This window comes from Stegodyphus dumicola, chromosome 6 (assembly GCF_044657685.1).
Source record: "Stegodyphus dumicola isolate Sdum_Otavi_A_Nest chromosome 6, ASM4465768v1".
NCBI classification, from domain to species: Eukaryota; Metazoa; Arthropoda; class Arachnida; order Araneae; family Eresidae; genus Stegodyphus; species Stegodyphus dumicola.
In genome coordinates, this window is record NC_140773.1 from 149,664,101 (window position 1) to 149,683,635 (window position 19,535).

General features: G+C 31.5%; 1 protein-coding gene across 1 annotated transcript in view; it reads right to left on the reverse strand.

Moving 5' to 3' along the window:
* Positions 1-19,535, reverse strand: part of LOC118193568 (uncharacterized) — a 38,539-nt gene that overhangs the window by 7,392 nt on the left and 11,612 nt on the right. The window contains exons 3-4 of the mRNA XM_035364674.2: positions 17,776-17,892; positions 2,156-2,203 (exon numbers count right to left, since the gene is read on the reverse strand). Of these exons, the coding sequence (XP_035220565.2) occupies positions 2,156-2,203; positions 17,776-17,892 (165 nt within the window). The remainder of the gene's footprint in view (positions 1-2,155; positions 2,204-17,775; positions 17,893-19,535) is intronic.

Here is a 19,535-nt window from a genome sequence, read left to right on the forward strand (position 1 = left end):
CAGTGATAATTAGCTTGGAAAAGATTGTGTCAGACTTTGACTGACTAACTAATTTGAAATGAGGTGTGGTTGTGTCAGAAGTTGCTGTTTAATTAATAATTAGGCAAGCAGCTAAAAAAGATGAGATTTGGTTGAAAGGGAGCTGCTCAGAGTTTTCTTCATATGTTTTTGATTTTTCAACGTTTTGTGGCTTTTGGCATTTGTTTGATTTAATTTTATCTCAGTAGTAGCTTGAGGTTGATGTAAAGTTAAGTGAAAATGAAGGGGGGGGGGAAAAAAGGGAGGGAAGAAATGCAGTTTATATCTGATAGAAAGATGTGTGTGAAGGGGGAAAAATAGACCAAAGTTGTTCTGTTCAATTCACAAGAATGTGCGAGATGAAAGAAAGTTTTTTGAAGAGGTTTCTGCATGATGACCAGCTGAACCTAATTATTTAAAGTAGGATCAAAGAAGACTTGAATGTCAAATCCACAGTTATGAGTTGAACGATGACCTATGTTGCATTCTTCTTCCCATGTGTACATAGAGTTGATATACTGAATTTATGACTTCCTGGAAAATATCATCAGAAACCCCTTTCGAGACTATTATTTAATGAGTGCAGAAACAGATGAGCATGAACGTACAAAATTCCACATTTAGAAACGTTGATTTGCTGATATTATTTGTCCTTGGATGAAGACTGATACAATCTTTTTGAGACTTTTAATGAATGAGTGGAGGAAGAGTAGAGTATGAAAATGCAAAATTCCAGACAGAGTGACAACGAATTCCAAATTTATGACAAATTAGATGAAGATAAAAAAAATAATAATAAAAAAAAAAAATAAATAAATAAATAAAAAACTCTTTCATGATTTTTTTAATGAGTCGTGGAACAGATAAGCTTGAACGTGCAAAATTTCAGACTTTGTGGCTTTCAACAATGTGACGTGCCACGATCTGAACTTTGAAATATTATAAAGACACTGCAATCTGACATTTAGTGTGCATTAGACAAATGACCCTCAGAGAGTTTAATCTGTTCTGTTAATCTCACGGAGTTTAATCTGTTGTGGAATTAAATGGTGTAGAAACCAGAAATCTGCAGACGTTAAGTTCTACTTTCTCTCAGCTTAAATTTATTAAAATTTTTTTTCCCTGATTTTTCTTTAGATAGGACAAAATTTTTAATTGTGGGTTTTTATTATTATTATTTTTTTTATTTAATATGTTAAATGTGGTAATTTTGTCCTTGGATTTGTATAGCAAGGTTATGTAATTATGTCATGTTTTCTGCCCATGTCCGTATAGTTAAGAGACTGAATGTAGCATTATATTGAATGAGCCTGGGTATATTTGATTCCAGCTGCACTAATATTGTGAAATTGTTCTTTTGGATTCTAAATATTTGTAGCTATACTGATTGTCATAATGTTTCATTTAGATTGCAGATTAAAGTACTCGTCCTATTTTATCAATTATTATTATTCCTTTTTTATTGCACCAATTTAAATTGACTACACAACAGGAGAAAGAATCTAACATTAATAAACAAATGACTATCAAGTCTTGAACTCTATTTATTTTTACATTTACAAAGTGCTCATAAGGAATTTTGATTAGCATCATGGCCAGTGCGATCACTGGCTGGCAGAAAGTTTAAGGACAGCAAAAATTTTTAGAAATAAGTGAAGCATCGAGCAAAAAAAAATTAGAGATTGCTAAATTTTTAGAATTTAGGGGAAAATGTTTAGAATTTTAGTTTAGGTATGGAAGCAATGGGCAGCAGAACTTAGGACCTGCGAAAATTGCAGCAGGTGGCAAAATGCCTAGTGGCAGCTCTGATTAGCATCATGGTAGGTTCAGCATTGATATGGATACTGGGAACTCAGTAGATGGTTACGAAGAAGTTTTGTTTCACCATTCAGCAGATCAAGAGAACAAATGCCAACATAACTAGACTTAGCACACAAGTACAGCTAAAGCAGAGGGATGGCTGTGATAGGAAGGCAGACATTTAAAAACAAATTTTGGTCATTTAGGACAAACTGATGTTCATAGTATCATTTACAGTTACAGAAATCTTAATAGTTTTCTGTAACTATTTATCTTCATAAAAGTTTATTCTTTAAATATATGATCTATTATATATTGAAATAAAATAATAACTTACTTTATAATCAGATACTTCTGGACTATAATTACTATTCAGTTCTAAAATCTAGAATGAAATATTTAAAATCAATACATATATTTAAAATTAAATAATTGTTTTGCACTAATTATATGTAATAAATATAGCATTAGAAGAATATTTTTGATACATGTAAAATTTTAAAGTGAAATACTATAAAAATAATATGAAACATATTCAAAAAATAATACAGTACTTAAAAGCTAAAAAAATAACAAATTAAAAAAAATTCACTTGCAAATCTATGTTTTTCACTTTCATTTTTCTATAAATGATAGTTATTTTATATCATAACTGTGTTTCTGCATTCATATTATACATCCTATAAATCCAGTTTTGTAATGTTTGAAAATATTATCTTAATAAAAAAGCCATTGCAATATTATATAAAATTTGATAAGATTACTGCAAAAGAAATAGCAATGAAAAGTACAGATGATTCTATTTATTTGAGTTAAACATGATTACAGGTTTCCTAAATTACTGATAATATCATGGAAACAAGGTATGAGCTTTTTTTTTTTTTTTTTTTAGGGAATTTAAATTAAGAAATTCTGCAAGAATTTCAACCAAAAATAAGAACAGATTATGAAATAGAAACTACTGCCAATGAACATATGTTATATGCACTTTGGTTTATACAGTTTAGTTAATGAATCTGAAATATTAATCATGTGGCTATACATCTTTTTCTAACAATTCTAATTAAATAGAACTGAATGCATGCTTTGTTCGTAGATTGGACATCCATTTTTCAACTGTATTTTACAGCTCAGAAGTAACACTAATTTAGAAGTCAAGCAACAAAAATCAGCGTTATATTTTCAGGTTTTCACAGGACTAGTTTCGGTGGTATTACCGAACCACCATCCTCAGCTGCAAAACCACAAATGAACGAGATAGGAAATAATGTTTAGATAAGATAAGAAAGCCTGGACAAGTATAAGCAAGTGGCGCTATCTGTTGGTGAAACCAGAACTAAAACATAATTTTTTTAAAGGCCAAAGGCAAATTTGGATTGGAATTAGGATCGTTAACTAGAACAGAAAGATTTTTATGAATGTGAAATGCCTCTAGAAAATCCAGTTTTCCAATGGAAGATGTTATTTTGAATAATTTTCGCAGCAGAAAAATTGAAAGTGTGGTTTTCCGACCAACAATGTTGAGCAACAGAAGACTTTTGTGTTTCCTTTTTTCTAACATATGCCTCATGTTCCTTGACGCAAAATTTTAAGGCTCTCTTAGTTTGGCCAATGTAAATTAAACCACACTGGCAAGGAATCCTATAAATACCCCAGGGATTCATATGGAATGGGGTCCTTGAGTATGGAACTCGGAATTTTATTGATGGGAGAATAAACAACCCGAAAGTTAAATTTCTGCAAAATATGTGCAACTTTATAGCTAATTGATGGAAAGAAGGGAATGACAACAGAATTTTTATAATCTCCTAAAACAAGAGTGTGCCTTTTAGTGTGTTGAGATGAGAATTTTTTAACTGCTTGATTAATAATGTTGGGTGAAAAGCCCCTGTCAATAGCTATATTTAAAAGCAATAGCTATTGACCTTAAATATAAAAAAGCAAAATTGATAATGAAACCCTATTAGCCATGCGGGTTGGCAGAGAAATGTTACCAAATTTGCACCAAACATTTCAGCAGAATTTTAAAGAAGAACACCATTCTTTATTTAGTTAGATAATTAACTGATTCAAGTTACAGATAGCATATAAAAAACTTAAATTTCTTATATAATTTTTCATGTTGCCTCACCATTGCTTATCTGTTTTTAAGTCGCATATTGTATCCATTAAAGTAAACTTTTCTTGTTGCGAGGATCCCATAACTTTGAAAATATTCTACTGCATGCTGTTCTGCAGAAGGCTAAATATTAATAATCTTTTTTAATTAAAAAAATAGGTAAATAGCAGTTAATATTTATCTTTTGCAAAAACAAGTTGGTTTATCATAAATTAATTGAGTTTACATCAGTGGTATGCTATGGTTTTTACCGAAGGGTACTAGATATAAAAAACTGTTATACGCATATCTAAGATAACTGCACAGACAGCAGTGGTGGTCATCTTAGAGAGACTGTTAAACTCTAGGTTATTTAGTACTAGTATTTAACAGTATTCGCATAAATAGTGGTCATTTTCAGAAGTAGTCATTCATTTGAAAGAAGTGATAACACAGGGTTTATTATATTTTGAGTATGGAGATTAATGATACAGTTTGAAGACTAATGAGTACAATAATAGTTAAAATGCTTTAACAAATTTATGAATACTGTATAAAAAGTACCACTTTTTTTAAAGTACCACTTTTATGAAAACTGTATAAAAAGTGACTTTTTATACAGTTTTCATAAATTTTCATAAATAAGTCAAAAAGATCTTACCATAATAAATAAATAATTTGGATTTGATGGATGAAAAAAAAAAGTTTAAAATATTTCATCTAAATAGAAAAGAAGGCCAGCAAAAATTACTTTTTATTTTACATGCTATTAATCACTTTGAAATTATATAATATTTCATTTTGAAATAACAGGTATAATGTTTCATGATTTTACAAATGAGAACACTTAAAACTTGGAATTACTGCATCATTATATTTTGCTTTGCTTAAGAACAAACACTTTCATAAAAATAAAATATAGGTGTAATATTTAAATTAATTTCACTTATAACAATCATTAAAATTTGTTATGACCTGCCAGCAGTAATTTACAGTGTATCTAAGGGCAATTAGGGGTACATGTGAAAGCCAGCTAGTCTTTCTTCACATAGAACCAATGAGACCCCCAAAACACTTCACTGTACTAATTCAGAAGTCAAACAACAAAAATCAGCATTACATTTTCAAATTTTCGCAGGACTAGTTTCGATGGTTTTACCGAACCACTATCCTCAGCTGCAAAAACGCAAATGAACGAGATATATAATGATCAGATAAGATAAGAAAGCCTCGACAGAAAATAAGCTAGTGGCGCCATCTGTTCATGAAACCAGAACTAAAACATAATTTCTTTAAAGGCCGAAGGCAAAGATGGATAGGAATTAGGATCGTCAACTAGAACAGAAAGATTTTTTTTTGAATGTGAAATGCCTTTAGAAAATCCAGTTCTCCAATGGAAGATGTTTTTTGAATAATTTTGGCAGCAGAAAAATTGCAAGTGTGGTTTTCAGACTACCAATGTTGGGCAACAGAAGTTTCTTCTGTGTTTCCTTTTTTCTAACATTTGCCTCATGTTCCTTGACGCGAAATTTTAAGGCTCTCTTAGTTTGGGCAATGTAAATTAAACCACACTGGCAAGGAATTCTATAAATATCCCAGGAATTCATATCCGGAATGGGGTCCTTGAGTATGGAACTCAGAATTTTATTGATGGAAGAATAAATGACCTGAAAGTTAAATTTCTGCAAAATATGTGCAATTTTATAGCTAATTGATGGAAAGAAGGGAATGACAACAGAATTTTTATAATCTCCTAAAACAAAAGTGTGCCTTTTAATGTGTTGAGATGAGAATTTTTTAACTGCTTGGTTAATAATGTTGGGCTTTAAATACTTGATTAATAATGTTGGGCTAAGTGCTTGATTAATAATGTTGGGCTTTAAGTGCTTGATTAATAATGTTGGGCTTTAACTGCTTGATTAATAATGTTTGTGTCTTAATTACAGAAGCTCCAAACAGGCTTATTTTTTGCTTTCTTTTTTCCACGTGGTTTTCGTTGTCTTGCATTGGTACGTGTTTCGGAGCCGAAAACGGCTTATTTTTTGCTTCCTTTTTTTGTACGTGGTGTGGTTTAATTTACATTGGCCAAACTAAGAAAGCCTTAAAATTTTGCGTCAAGGAACATGAGGCAAATGTTAGAAAAAAGGAAACACAGAAATAACTTCTGTTGCCCAACATTGTTGGTCCGAAAATCACACTTGCAATTTTTCTGCTGCCAAAATTATTCAAAAAACATCTTCCATTGGAGAACTGGATTTTCTAAAGCCATTTCACATTCAAAAAAAATCTTTCTGTTCTAGTTGATGATCCTAATTCCAATCCATCTTTGCCTTCGGCCTTTAAAGAAATTATGTTTTAGTTCTGGTTTCATGAACAGATGGCACCACTAGCTTATTTTCCGTTGAGGCTTTCTTATCTTATCTGATCATTATATCCTATCTCGTTCATTTGCGTTTCTGCATCTGAGGATGGTGGTTCGGTAAAATCATCGAAACTAGTCCTATGAAAATTTGAAAATATAACACTGATTTTTGTTGATTGACTTCTGATTTAGTATTTGTTCAGCGTGTTATTGTGTCTTAATTTAGTAGTAACAGTTTATATAAAACTGGTGTATGCAAATTGCACAAGCTCAGTGATCAGAATGAAGCTAAGCATTCAAAATATCACTCTTTCCAGAGAAGAAACAAGGAAGAAAAATTTATTCAAAGCACTGGACATTTTGATGAAAAGATTACAAGAAAAATCACAGATATTTGATTCAATGATAGATTATTTGGAAGCTAAAAAAAAAAAAAAAAAAAAAAAAAGGGCAGAAGAAATGGGAAGAAACAAATTTCTGAACTTGCTTTATGTAAAATAATAGAATAAATGAAATCATTCATACTGCACTGAATTTTCCTCTTATCAAATTGCCTTTGTCTAAATTTTTGGAAGATTTCAGTACTCAGTTTTGCCAGAACTGGGTCCTTACACTTTTTCACTGTTGAAATAGTCTGATTTTTAAAAATCAATCTGAGACTTACAGGATGTTGTATTAGCAGAATCCCCTTTATTTATAACAAGAAAAGAAACATGAGTAAAGTTTAAAAGAAATTATTATCTTTATTGAGACTGAAAATCATAGAGACTGATATATCCCATCTCAAAATGGAAATTAAATATATTATTAATTCACTAATCCTGTACTATGATATATAAATACAAGTTTACATACCAGAGCAAAATAAAAAATTTATCACAAACTAGGACAAGCTTTTCTTGCCAAGAGCTACCAAGTAAAGCGAAGAGGAGAAGCTACTGAACAATGAAAAATGGTAAGGCAAAATATTCTATAATTTGGACATAGTATTTAAAACACTGAAATACTCCAAAAAATTATTATTCAAATATACTAAGTTTAAAAATTCCTAAATTGAAATGACCATTTTTTTAACTGGGCTCACATGTTTGAAAGAAAAAAAAAATATTAGAATATCAAACCAGTAAATGACTTTTCATTGGGATTTTAGGGGGAAACGCATTCTACTGAAGACACAATAAAATATTTGTTTTCAAAAAAGTTAAATTAGTAGTAGTAAATTTATTCACTTTAGCAGCTAAATAAGTGCATCATTGTCCATTTCCTGCAGTTTTTTTTTATCTCTCTCTCTCTTTTTTTAAAAAAAATTTTATTTGATCATCTTAGGAAATATCCAACCCTGGTTTCCTCCTAGATTAATTCTACATTCCGTCAATGCAGTAAAGCTAAAATAGAAAATTATTGTTCCAATAATAAATTCAGCAAACACTGTGTCCTAAAAAGGCCAGAATTTACAAATACACAGTTGCTACTCCAAGACAATTAAATACCTTGCACTGAAAATTATGCAAAAAAGAAGATATGAAATCATATTCAAACCCCTTATTCATGATACTTTTAGCAAAGCATCACACCTTTTTCTCCCTCCCCCCAGCATCTGGATAGTCTTTTATTAGAGAAATACTTTACCAGTGACTTATTTATTAACCGGATATCGCACCCCAGCAGTAGAGTGGTTAAGACTACAAAATACTTATAGTTCAAACCCAGTGACTGAGCTGACAGCATGGGTAATTTCTGCAGTTGTCTCCACATAATGTTTCTCTTAGAAAGTCCTCCAAGGAGACATTCTTCCCCTAATGCATGTACTTCTCATATGCTTTGCCATATCCAAGTAATCTAACTTAATCGATAGCAAAATACTGTATTACTCTCAGAGACAAAGAATTTTTCAAACATAGTTTAAACAACAAATGCACTAGATGGCAGCAATACACTGATTGTTTATTATTAAACAGATTTGCTGCTTCCCTTCAGACATCCATAAATTTGGCCACTTCATACATATCACCTAAACACAAGAGCAAATTTTTGTTGGATGCTTCAATGTTTTAGATGTGACGTATTCGGGAAAAGTAAACCTTCATATCACTGAACAGCCTAGGTAATTTTCTCAGCCGTTCGACTTTGAAATATTTAAATACAGACTGAAGATAATGGGCCATTAATACTAAGTCATGAATTTTATAAATATGTTTGGGATATCATCACAAGTCAATTAATATTTTTAATACAATTTCTTAAAACTGAAAGAAATATATCTCTTTCAAGAGAGTAAGTTCAGAATTATTTAAATAAATAGTAGAATGGCTATTAATCAATTTTACAACTAACATATATTTAATTAACAAGCAGAAAATCTGTATAGGTACATCTTAAAATGATATTGATCTATATATAATTTGATCAAAATATTGTTAAAAATATTGATTTTTTTATATAATATTTTCCTTTAAATTCTAAACACAGTATTTTATGCTATTATATGCATATGCTTTTGTTTCAAATGCCTATCCTAAAAATTTAAATAGAAAGTAGATAAGCTTTGATATACTTAGTTGCAACGTTTAATAAATTATGTGTATGATTTACATATTTTACTAATTCAGATACTTTTATAAGAGATCATATCTCATTTTAATGGGTTTCATATTGATTCACTTACCAAGCAAAAGATTAAAACAATTTTGATTATTTAATATTTTAAAGCTTGTACTATTTCTAGCATTATGAATAGATATTCTAAAGCCCTGCTTGTAATGGTCCTTTAAAGCAGGGTTTCTTAAACTGTGGGTGGCGACCCCCAAGGAAGTCGTGGACCTGCAGCAGGGGGGCCGCCAAAAATTTTAGTAGTTTTGACATTTCTTGAACATTATTATAATAATTTTACAATTACCAAATATTTTTACACAATGTATCTGAAAACAGATAAAGATAAAACAATACAGACAAAGAAAAAAAAAATGAGAACATTTCGACGCATTCTTTTTACAGTCAAAAGTCGTTAATTCGGACACCCGTAATCCGGAATGATCTATAATCCGGACCTCAAAGCTAAAATCTTTCTGCGCATGCGCCGCATTGACGCATGCGCATAGGCGTTTTACTCGTGCGCGCAAGACATTTACGACTGCGCATATGCGTCTGCGCAAGTGCAGAATACGTTTTCGCGTGCGCGTTTAATGTATAACGAACGGTATAAGCTAAAATTATCTAATTATCTATTTCAGTTAATGTTGATAATTGCGTTGTTCCTTAATCTTCGAATTGGATCCGGCTTATTATTTTTTGCAGACTGTAAGAGCAATTTTCTAAAAGTAAGCTTGAACTTTCGATTATGTCAAATAGAATTTCCGATGCTGGAGCTCCCAAAGGATCTAGAAAACGAAAGTATGTTTCAATGTCCATCAAACAAAAACTAATTTCTACAAAAAATGGATAAAAGCATATCCTTTGTTTATCTAACCGTTCCGAAATCTGTTTATCAATTTCACGCTGCTCTGCGCGGGGGGGGGGGGACGTCGCGGCGCGCAATGAACTGGAAGTTGATCTGTCAACACTATCGTTATCTTCAGGGCAGATGTTTTTATTTTATTCGGCTTATAATTCCTTACTAAATGTAGTATTTAATTTCGATGTACTCCGTCTTTATACGATTTAAATCAAATTCCTCGTCATTATAAATATCACGAATACAAATCAAATAGTTTTCTGGTTGCAATTTTCTAATTTCGGCTATGCGTAAGGTATGCTTTACGCATCCGCGCGTTGAAAGAAATGTTTAATAAAGTAAATAAATAAATATTAGGCTTCTTTTTTGGTAAATTTTGATACCCTTTAGATCATAATTGCTCATTATTTTATAAATTACGGTTTCATATTTTTAATTTTATAATTTCTGCATGCCATCTTACCAGATTTAAACTGATGATCTATAATCCGGAAAAATCGATAATCCGGAATCGCCGAAGTCCCGACGAGTCCGGATTAAAGACTTTTGACTGTATAATATAAACGTTCATTTTCCTTGCTTTGCATGTGACGCTGTCATTTCGTTTGTTACTTATTTAAAATTTTCACATTGTTCTGTCTTAAAATTAGAAATGAAAGTTAATGACCTAAAACTGCAATAGTATATTACAGTACAAGTGAAAAAATTGACAGTTTCACTCAAGCGTGTGTCAGATATATTGTATATGTATTGCATAACTCAAGCGTTTATGCAATACATATGAGGACTCACAAAATTTTTGTAAATATTATGGGGTCCTGGGAGTCGAAAAAAAAAAAAAAATCACAGTGATAAAAAGGGGTCGCGACTGGAAGAAGTTTAAGAAACTGCTTTAAAGTATTAATAAAAAACACTCTGATTTTGACAGTATGCATTTTATTAATATTTTGAAAGGCTATGACAAGCAGCAATAATCTTTACAATTTCTCAAACACTTTCTCTTTGTAAAAACTATTTTTAAAACAAGACGATGAAGAATTTGGACAAACATACATACTCATAAGAGATATACTTTTTTAATTGCTTAGTTTATTTTGCTGATTACTCTCATCCAAAATTACATTACATCATATTCTCTTCAACATAAAATATCTATTTTTAATATTTACCTATAATCTAATATTTTAATAATTATATTAGAATAGATTTGAAACTATTAAATAATCGTAAGCAACTAAAAAAAATGTTGTGAGTGCAACAGCTCGCAAATATGTGGGAGCTAAATTTTCATGAAACTAGAAGAGAAATGTAGATTAGGTTACTTGAATATAGTAAAGTACATGAGGCCCAAGGGCTGGAACAGCAACCATGAAAATCAATCATGTCACAAACACGTTTACCTGGGTCAAAATATCAGTATTCAGAGTCTCACCACTCGGTTGCTGGTGGGGCCTATGGTAACAATATGCATTCCTGTAACTTTAGCAATGATCTGAGCAACAGCTAGTGTGGAATACCTATACAGTCAAAAGTCGTTAATTCGGACACCCATAATCCGGAATGATCTATAATCCGGACCTCAAAGCTACAAACTTTCTGCGCATGCGTCGCATTCACGCATGCGCACAGGCGTTTAAGAGTGCGCATAAGACCTTTACGACTGCGAATATGTTTGTGCACATGCACGTTTAATGTGTAACAGAGGTATAAGCTAAGCTAAAATTATCTAATTCAGTTAATGTTGCACATTGCGTTGTTCCTTAATCTTCGAATTGGATCCGGCTTATTATCTTTTGCAGACTGTTAGAGCAATTTTATAAAAGTAAGCTTGAACTTTCGATTATGTCAAATAGAATTTCCGATATATATTTACTAATGTGTAATTTGTATCTACAAAGTGAAAGTATGTTTTGAAATCCGAAATCTGTTTATCAATTTCACACTGGGAATTGGAAGTTGATCTGTCAGCACTATCCTTATCTTCAGGTCAGATGTTTTTATTTTATTTGGCTTACTAAGTGTAGTATTTCATGTCGATGTACTCAGTGTTTGATATGATTTAAATCAAGTTCCTCGTCATTATAATTCGCTTCGGATAGTGAAGAAAGTGACCCAGAGGTTATTGAAAACGAAAACATTTCGATTGACAAATTAGTCGGTATTCTCAACACAGCAATTATAGGACTTGAACAGCAGAACTTTGTAACTAAACAAGAAATTATGTCTGTTTAATAGAATTAAAGAGAAAGTATTATCACATGAAACGAAGCAACTTACATTGAAAGAAATGTTTAATAAAGTAAACAAATAAATATTAAGCTTTTTCTTTTTGTAAATTTTGATACCCTTTAGATCATAATTGTTCTTTATTTCATAAATTACGGTTTCATATTTTTAATTTTGTAATTTCTGCATGCCATCTTACCAGATTTAAACTGATGATCTATAATCCGGAATCGCCGAAGTCCCGACGAGTCCGGATTAACGACTTTTGACTGTAGCAGCAACTGCTATAACTCTTTTCTCCTAAACTGACTGCAACACAGCTTCAAAGCAATAGTTACCTTTCACCCCTGAGCAATATTCTGTAATTTGGAAGAAAGTTGATAGATTCTATTTCAATATTAACACACAGAATATTATAAAACTGTAATCAGTTAAAGATACTTAGTGATTGCAATTATAATAATATTATGATGTGATATCTAATCTACTTTGAGCAGCTAATATGGTGATGAGGTAACATCATTATGCAGATAGTAAATGCAGTTTTAAGACTATACTAGTGTTTCTTGGAAATAAACATTTTATTACTAAAAAAAGGGGGGAGGATTAAATTTAGTGATATAGTAAAACTTTTACACTACAGTAATACACATAATTCTAATATTTCGTATTATGCATACACACTACTGATATTTTACCAAAGAAATATATCTCTGACAATGGATAATGGGATATTTCATTGAAGCACCTCAAGAAAATACATGCTTAAACTAAAAGGTTTATTCTAGCAAAAGCTGTTGGTGGGACTGATGTGTTTGATCACTAATGCCACCTCTACAACATTCTCAATAAGTTGCAAGTGTCATTCATTATCAAGACAGTGTTCTGTGTAGTAGTGAGTGTATCCAGCTGGAGCTAAATGAATTTAAGCATACGTACATTGTTAGTGGGTGCTTCCGTAACCAAGGTAGCTGAAGTGTTTGGTATTTCAAAGGACACAGTATCTAAGATTTTAAACTCATATAAGGAAACTAGAAAAAGTGCATCCACTAAATCACAGCAAGGATGAAAATGTGTGTTGAGTGATCATAATAGACAATTGTTGAAGAGGATTGTGATGAAAAATTAAGAGGCCACAAAAGTTTCTGCTGAATTGAATGCCACACTCACAAACCCTCTCAGCACCAAAGCAATATGAAGGCTCTACAAACAGGATACTTTCAAATGAGCTGCAAATAAAATGCCACTCATCAGTGATAAAAATGTATGTTAGAGGAGAAAATGGTACCAAAATCATAAAACCTGGACTGTGGAGCAATGGAAGATAGTAATTTAGTCAGATAAGTTTAGCTTCACACTTTTTCCGACTTCTGAGTGAGTTTGCACCTAGCAAATGCCATCTCAATCATATGATAAGAGTTTGCTGTCTAACAGTGAAACATGACAGGGTTGGGTCATGGTTTGAGTAGCCACAATGTGGTATTCTGTGGGATCCATCATTACTGTAGAAGGTCCCATTACTGCTAAAGATTATGTGACCATTCTGACTATTACATTCATTCCATGGTATAAATTTTGTTCTCCAATGGTTATGCCGCATTCCAAGGTGACAGAGCTCCTATTCACTCTGCTCTCATTGTCCAGAACTGGTTTTTTGAGGATGAGGATGAACTATCACATCTACCATAGCCACCACCACAGTCACCAGATATTAATATTAAGTCTTGAGGTTTTTTTGGAGAGAAAAAATGGTCTAAGATTCCCTTGCAAAGCATATAAAGGTTCTATTTATCCATTCCAAAAAGAATGCAAACCGTTTTAAATGCCAACAGTTTTCCTACGCCGTATTAGTCACAGCAATATCTTTTTTATTTTGGTGTTGCCATATTTTTGTCCAACCCCCTTTATACCACCAATTTTTGATATAGCTCTTTCAGACTGAACAAACTTAATAAAAAATAATTTGTGGTAAGAGGACTAAATATGTGGCCGCCCAAACAAAAAGCAGAAAGCCAGTGGCCACTTAAAAATTTGGTATTAAATCAGATTTAAAATGGTGAAATTACTTTATTTCTTAAAAAAGCATACTTGTCAACCTACAATATTCAAAAATAAGGAGATTTTTTAAAGAAATTGGAAGATTTTTCTCAATGACAAAAAGATTTTTTAAATGATGAAAATATATTTTTTAATAATGAATTACTTTAAATAGTTAATAATTACTATCTGAAAGTCCAGTTACTAATTCTTACATGTAACAGGTACAAAAATATTCACTTCTAAAAGAACATTATCATTTGCCTTCTTTAACAGAAAAATAATACTTTAATCAGTTTTTGTACAAATGATATGGACAGTGGCAGACTTTTCTTTCATTACGAAAGAATAGGTTCGCTTTCGCTAATAAAAGTTTTTATAATGTGTCATTATTAATATTAGATCTATATTTAGTCTTATTTTTGCAACAACACTGAAAATCCTCTTACACTCTGAATTACTATAGGGAATTGTCAGAATGGCAGCATTATTCTAGACAGTTCAATATACTTTAAAATTCGATCAGCACCTTTCAGTTTTTCAATAAAAACCACTGGGTGTCAATCCTAGCTGATTTTATAACTTTTTAAAACTTTCTAATTGTAATGTGCAAAACTGTGACTGTAATTTATCAGTTGCAATATCAATATGATAGATGTTCATGACTGAATGAAGTAAAACTGGAAATCTATTAAAAAATATCTTATATCAGAAAAAGATGCATTTACTAGAACAGAAACATCGGCAACTTTAGCATATAAAATCCCTTCATCGTTGACTGGAAATTTATGTAGTATGTAATCACATACTCAGGTTAAGTAGTTTCTAATATGGAAATAACACTTATTTTTGTCTTTTTCTGAAAATTCTTCCACCTTTTTTTTAGTTGAAGCCCCAATTACCAAATCTTCATCTTTCTTCCAATTTTCTATTTCCCAATAAATCACATCACATGTAGAATTAGAAGACAAAACAAAGATTGGTCTTAAAAACTTTGATAAAATGTCTTTAAACAGATCACAAATCACTGATTGCAAAATATAAATTTATAAGGTATTTTTTCCATCTTCTGGGCGTCCCTTCGTGGTGTAGTGGTTCCGCACGCTGGGCTGGTATTTCAGAGGTCCGTGGTTCGATTCCCGGCGAAGGCGATTGCTCATTTTTCATCTTGCCTGCTTCTAAAAAATACCTAATGTCTCTACAAATTAATGGATTTCTGATTTGTAAAACTGCATTGAGAACATTGAATGATGGCAAAATGAATTGTACAAAAAAGCAAAAATCTTTATTAAGGTCCGAGGACAAAAACATAAATATTCCTTCTTCAGAAGATAAGCTTACACTGCTTACCGTAAGTATTTGGAAAATATTTCCCTTGTTGAGCATTTGTTTTAGTTTGAGAGATATCTGTATCAGCTTTAAGAATATATTTTGTAGTATTATTTTGAGAATTGACAATTAAATTGCTCACTGGTGCAGAAATTAATTAATTTTTCTCAAACCTATTTTTAGCAGTGAAAGTAGTAGTTGCATCTCCATTTACTTTAGGTATTTTATAACTTTTACCTTAACTCTACAAGCGTTTACTTACTACAAGCGTTTTAAAAAATGCCAGTGGATTACATTGGTCGAAGATTCTAGATAAATATTCCTTTAAAGATAGTCAATGTGTACATTCATGTTTCAAAATGTTTCTTCTTTCAGTGTTATGCATCTGTTGGAATTGTTTCAATTTTCCTTTTCTTTTAGAACTCCTTTAAAGATAATAAAAAATATCAACAATGTGTTCATAGCAAAAAATATCAATAATGTGTTCATCCACACTTATTGGTAAAGAAATTTTCCTTTCCTTTTAGAACTCCTTTCGAGATAGTAAAAAATATCAACAATGTGTTCATCCACACTTATTGGTAAAGAAGCTGTTACAGCTGCTAAATTTAAGTAATAATAATTTCAAAATCTGAATTATAACCCCCATAATTTGTAAATCTGAATTTTCCTCTTTAAGATGCTTGCAATACCAGTCTTAAAGCTAACCATTACTGGTGCATTATTAGCACCAAGTGCTAGGCAACTGCTCAGAGGAATTACATTTTCTTTTAAAGTTTTAATAATTAGCTGTGCTATATTAAAGCCTGTCAAATTTCCTTCAAATGTGGGGCCAGAAAGTAAACTAGACTCAATTTCTGGAAACAATGGATTAAAAAAAGAAGCAACAACTGGATACAGTTTTGAATCAGCATTACTGCTTCCATTCATAGACAGGCAGAATGGAATTGTTTTAATGCAATCAATAACTGCAGATTTATTTTTCATACCCTTTTCTTAAACAATTGCAGCCATTTTAGTCCTTGCACTTGAGTATTTCTTAGCAATTTCGTATAGGGAAACATTTTTCTAAATAAAGCTGCAGCATGATCCAAAGCATTCAGTGGCAGGTAGTGCTTTACACTGTGTGTGTTTTTATGCACGCACATGTTTGAGAACATCGGCCCTTCCGTGTGAAATCAAAAAATTGCAACGACAAATGCATTAAATTTCCTTGAGGAAATGATAGAAGGAAAGTGATTTTGAAAAGTACACTGAGATAGGATAGCAATCTTAATTCAGATCACGTCCGGGTCACCAGTGAGTAACGCGTGCCTACAAAAGTATAGATAACCTTACCTAGAAAATAGCAATCAGGCATTTAACATTAAGAATTAGATTTAATAAGGAGAAGTAATATGGATACATAATAATGGCTTAAGGAAGCGTATAGTCCCCACACAGATCGGCGTTACATATCACGTGGAAGGCACAAGACGAGTTATTTCACAGACGCACACACACAGACTGAAGTCTTTACGCAGAACTGCCAGGGAAAATTCTTCTCTTCCCGTCAGCCCGTAGGGTTATCAAGCAGGTTTACTGTTTCACCAATTGGCGCTTTTCTCCAGAGTTTTTGAGTCTGTATCGCCTGTTTGGCGCTGCCACTACAAGAATTTTACGTTTTTGCAGACATAACTAAAACAAAAGATCGTAATTTCTTAAAAGCACGTGCACTCATACCACTCAGAGACAAGATGAATGAAATAACCCCCTTGATCTTGCTTTGTGCTCATTGGCTAATATATACTAGATGACACATAGTGGTGCCGATGCTCATTGGAGAACTGGAACACTATGTTTTCGGACACGTACTCTCACTCACGAAACAAAAGCATGTCATAATTTCTCACTGATAAAACAACTTTTGTTTTCTTTTATATGTAATCTAAGAAAAAACCACGTACTTTTGGACACCCCAAATCACTTTTTTTTTTTTTTTTTTTTTGTGCAAAGAATGAAGTATTAAGCCATGCTACATAAAAATCATGAACAAATTTAAAAAGAAGATAAAGTCAGGAAAAAAATGTTGTAAATCAGGTTGCCGGGAGAATGATCGGAAATGGGCAGTCTCTCATCTAAATCAGGAGAGTTGGCAACTCTGCAAAGAGACATAATACTGCTATTTTATTAGCGCTTCTTAAAAGTTTTGGTGTAAGTACCTTGACCTAGGATTTCATTTTTACTTTCTATTCACTTGTGTGTCAGCAACATTATATATATATCATATGATAACTACTAATTAAGGAATGACATACTTCAGGAAGATTAATCATGAACATATTACTATTTTTAGGACAGGAGAGAAGAAACATTAAATTCAAAAGAAGATACCACTAATTAAATTTGTATCTTATATATTTGATTAAAACCAATATATGTGTATAGACACACACATATACACACTCATAATACCTTATAAGCAATATGAGTACCAACAGCTGGCATAGATTCTAAAATAGGATACACTGGATATTTATCTTTTCCTTCCACTGCTGCATTTTGTAAGACTCTTTTTTCGTTTTTGCTTTCCTGTAAGGAGATCAAATAATATTATTCTTCTCAAATTGCATAACACACAATACTGTTGAAATAAAAGTTTAATTCAGTTTAAATTATTTACTAACTGTTCAGTCGTTAGATCATTTCACACAAATTTTAATAGTTGTCCAAAGCAATGATTGTTAATCCACGTAAAATTAACCAGAAAAGTTAAACTACACATACAGTTGGTGAGGAAGGGAAAATAGACACAGAATAAATAACATGCACTAAAATTTAAAATATTTAATACTTAAAAACATTAAATTTTATTTTTTAAGTATTTGATCATTAGAACAAAAATATAAAATGTTGCACAGAATTTTTTAAAATAATACTCCCAAAGTTATTCCTCCATTTAAAATATATATATATATAATAATTTATTTCCTAAACAATATTGATTAATTGATTATATTATCTCCTAAGTTTAATTAAAGTAGAATTATTTTAAAAGAGTGAATCCATACTGGTAAGTTATATTTTGAAAGATGTTTTGAAGTAATTTGAAAGCAAAATGTTAATAATGTTTTAACGGGGACTGGAGTTAAATCATCATGAAAAATAAAATTTCAATTGTAAAAGGAAAAATTAAAAACATGTAATCATTGTCATTGATTGGAAATTAGTTGACTTTTCAAGGGGAACAACCAACTCCTGTTCAATGAACAATAATTGATAAAAATACGTAAATACAAAGGTGTTTCGTCTTTACTCGAGTTATAAGTTAAAGCCAAACCGGCAATTCTAGTCAGGTCAAATATTTCCGCGAATAGAAGGGATTATGAACCAATGCTGATACTCAAAGAACTTATTCTTATGAAGCATTTTAGTCAATTCAATTTGGAGTAAAAAGCAATTTCTGTAGAGAAATCCGAAATAACCCGAGTAACCGTCCCCGACACCTTCATGTTTATGCATTTGAGTTCTATATTATTTGTAAAAATTAAGCATTGGAATTTGTCATTATGAAATCGAATTCAAAGTAAAGTTGAAATAAACATAGAAGATTACAAAATAAGATAAATAATGCAAACTTTGTAAAAACAAATCAAAGACAATATAAAAATAATATAAAAAAATATAAAAAATAATATATAATATATAATAAGAACAGTGAATGTACATGAAAATATAAAGGCCAGAAAAGGTATTAAGTAACTTACATTCTTTCTAGTGGGGGAGTTGGCAAAGTGTTCTCTTCGTGTCTGACTCATAAGTGTAGGGTGTCCGAAAATTCTTAGCGGCAGCGGGGGCTTTGAATAATATCAGTCGGTAAGACTTGGGTGAAGTAATTTATGGTAGTGGGTGGGACTCGGAATTCTTGAGGGATGTATTATGTGGAGTTCTTATTTGAGTGAGACTGTCTGTTAAGATTTTTTTGAAAATACTAGTGAATGGAAATTAATTAATTTCTGGCTAATTGTCGTGTCACAATGATTAAAAATTTAAGAAAGGAAAAAAGGAATTTTCACTGTCCAAGAGCTATTAGACACACTAAAGTCATGAAATAGGCCCATTTTTTTAGTAACAGTATAAGTCTGACGACACTTAGCTTTTTACAATATATACAATTGAGTAATTACACTATATACAAATCCTTCAACTGACAGTCATCCAACTTATACCGCCTT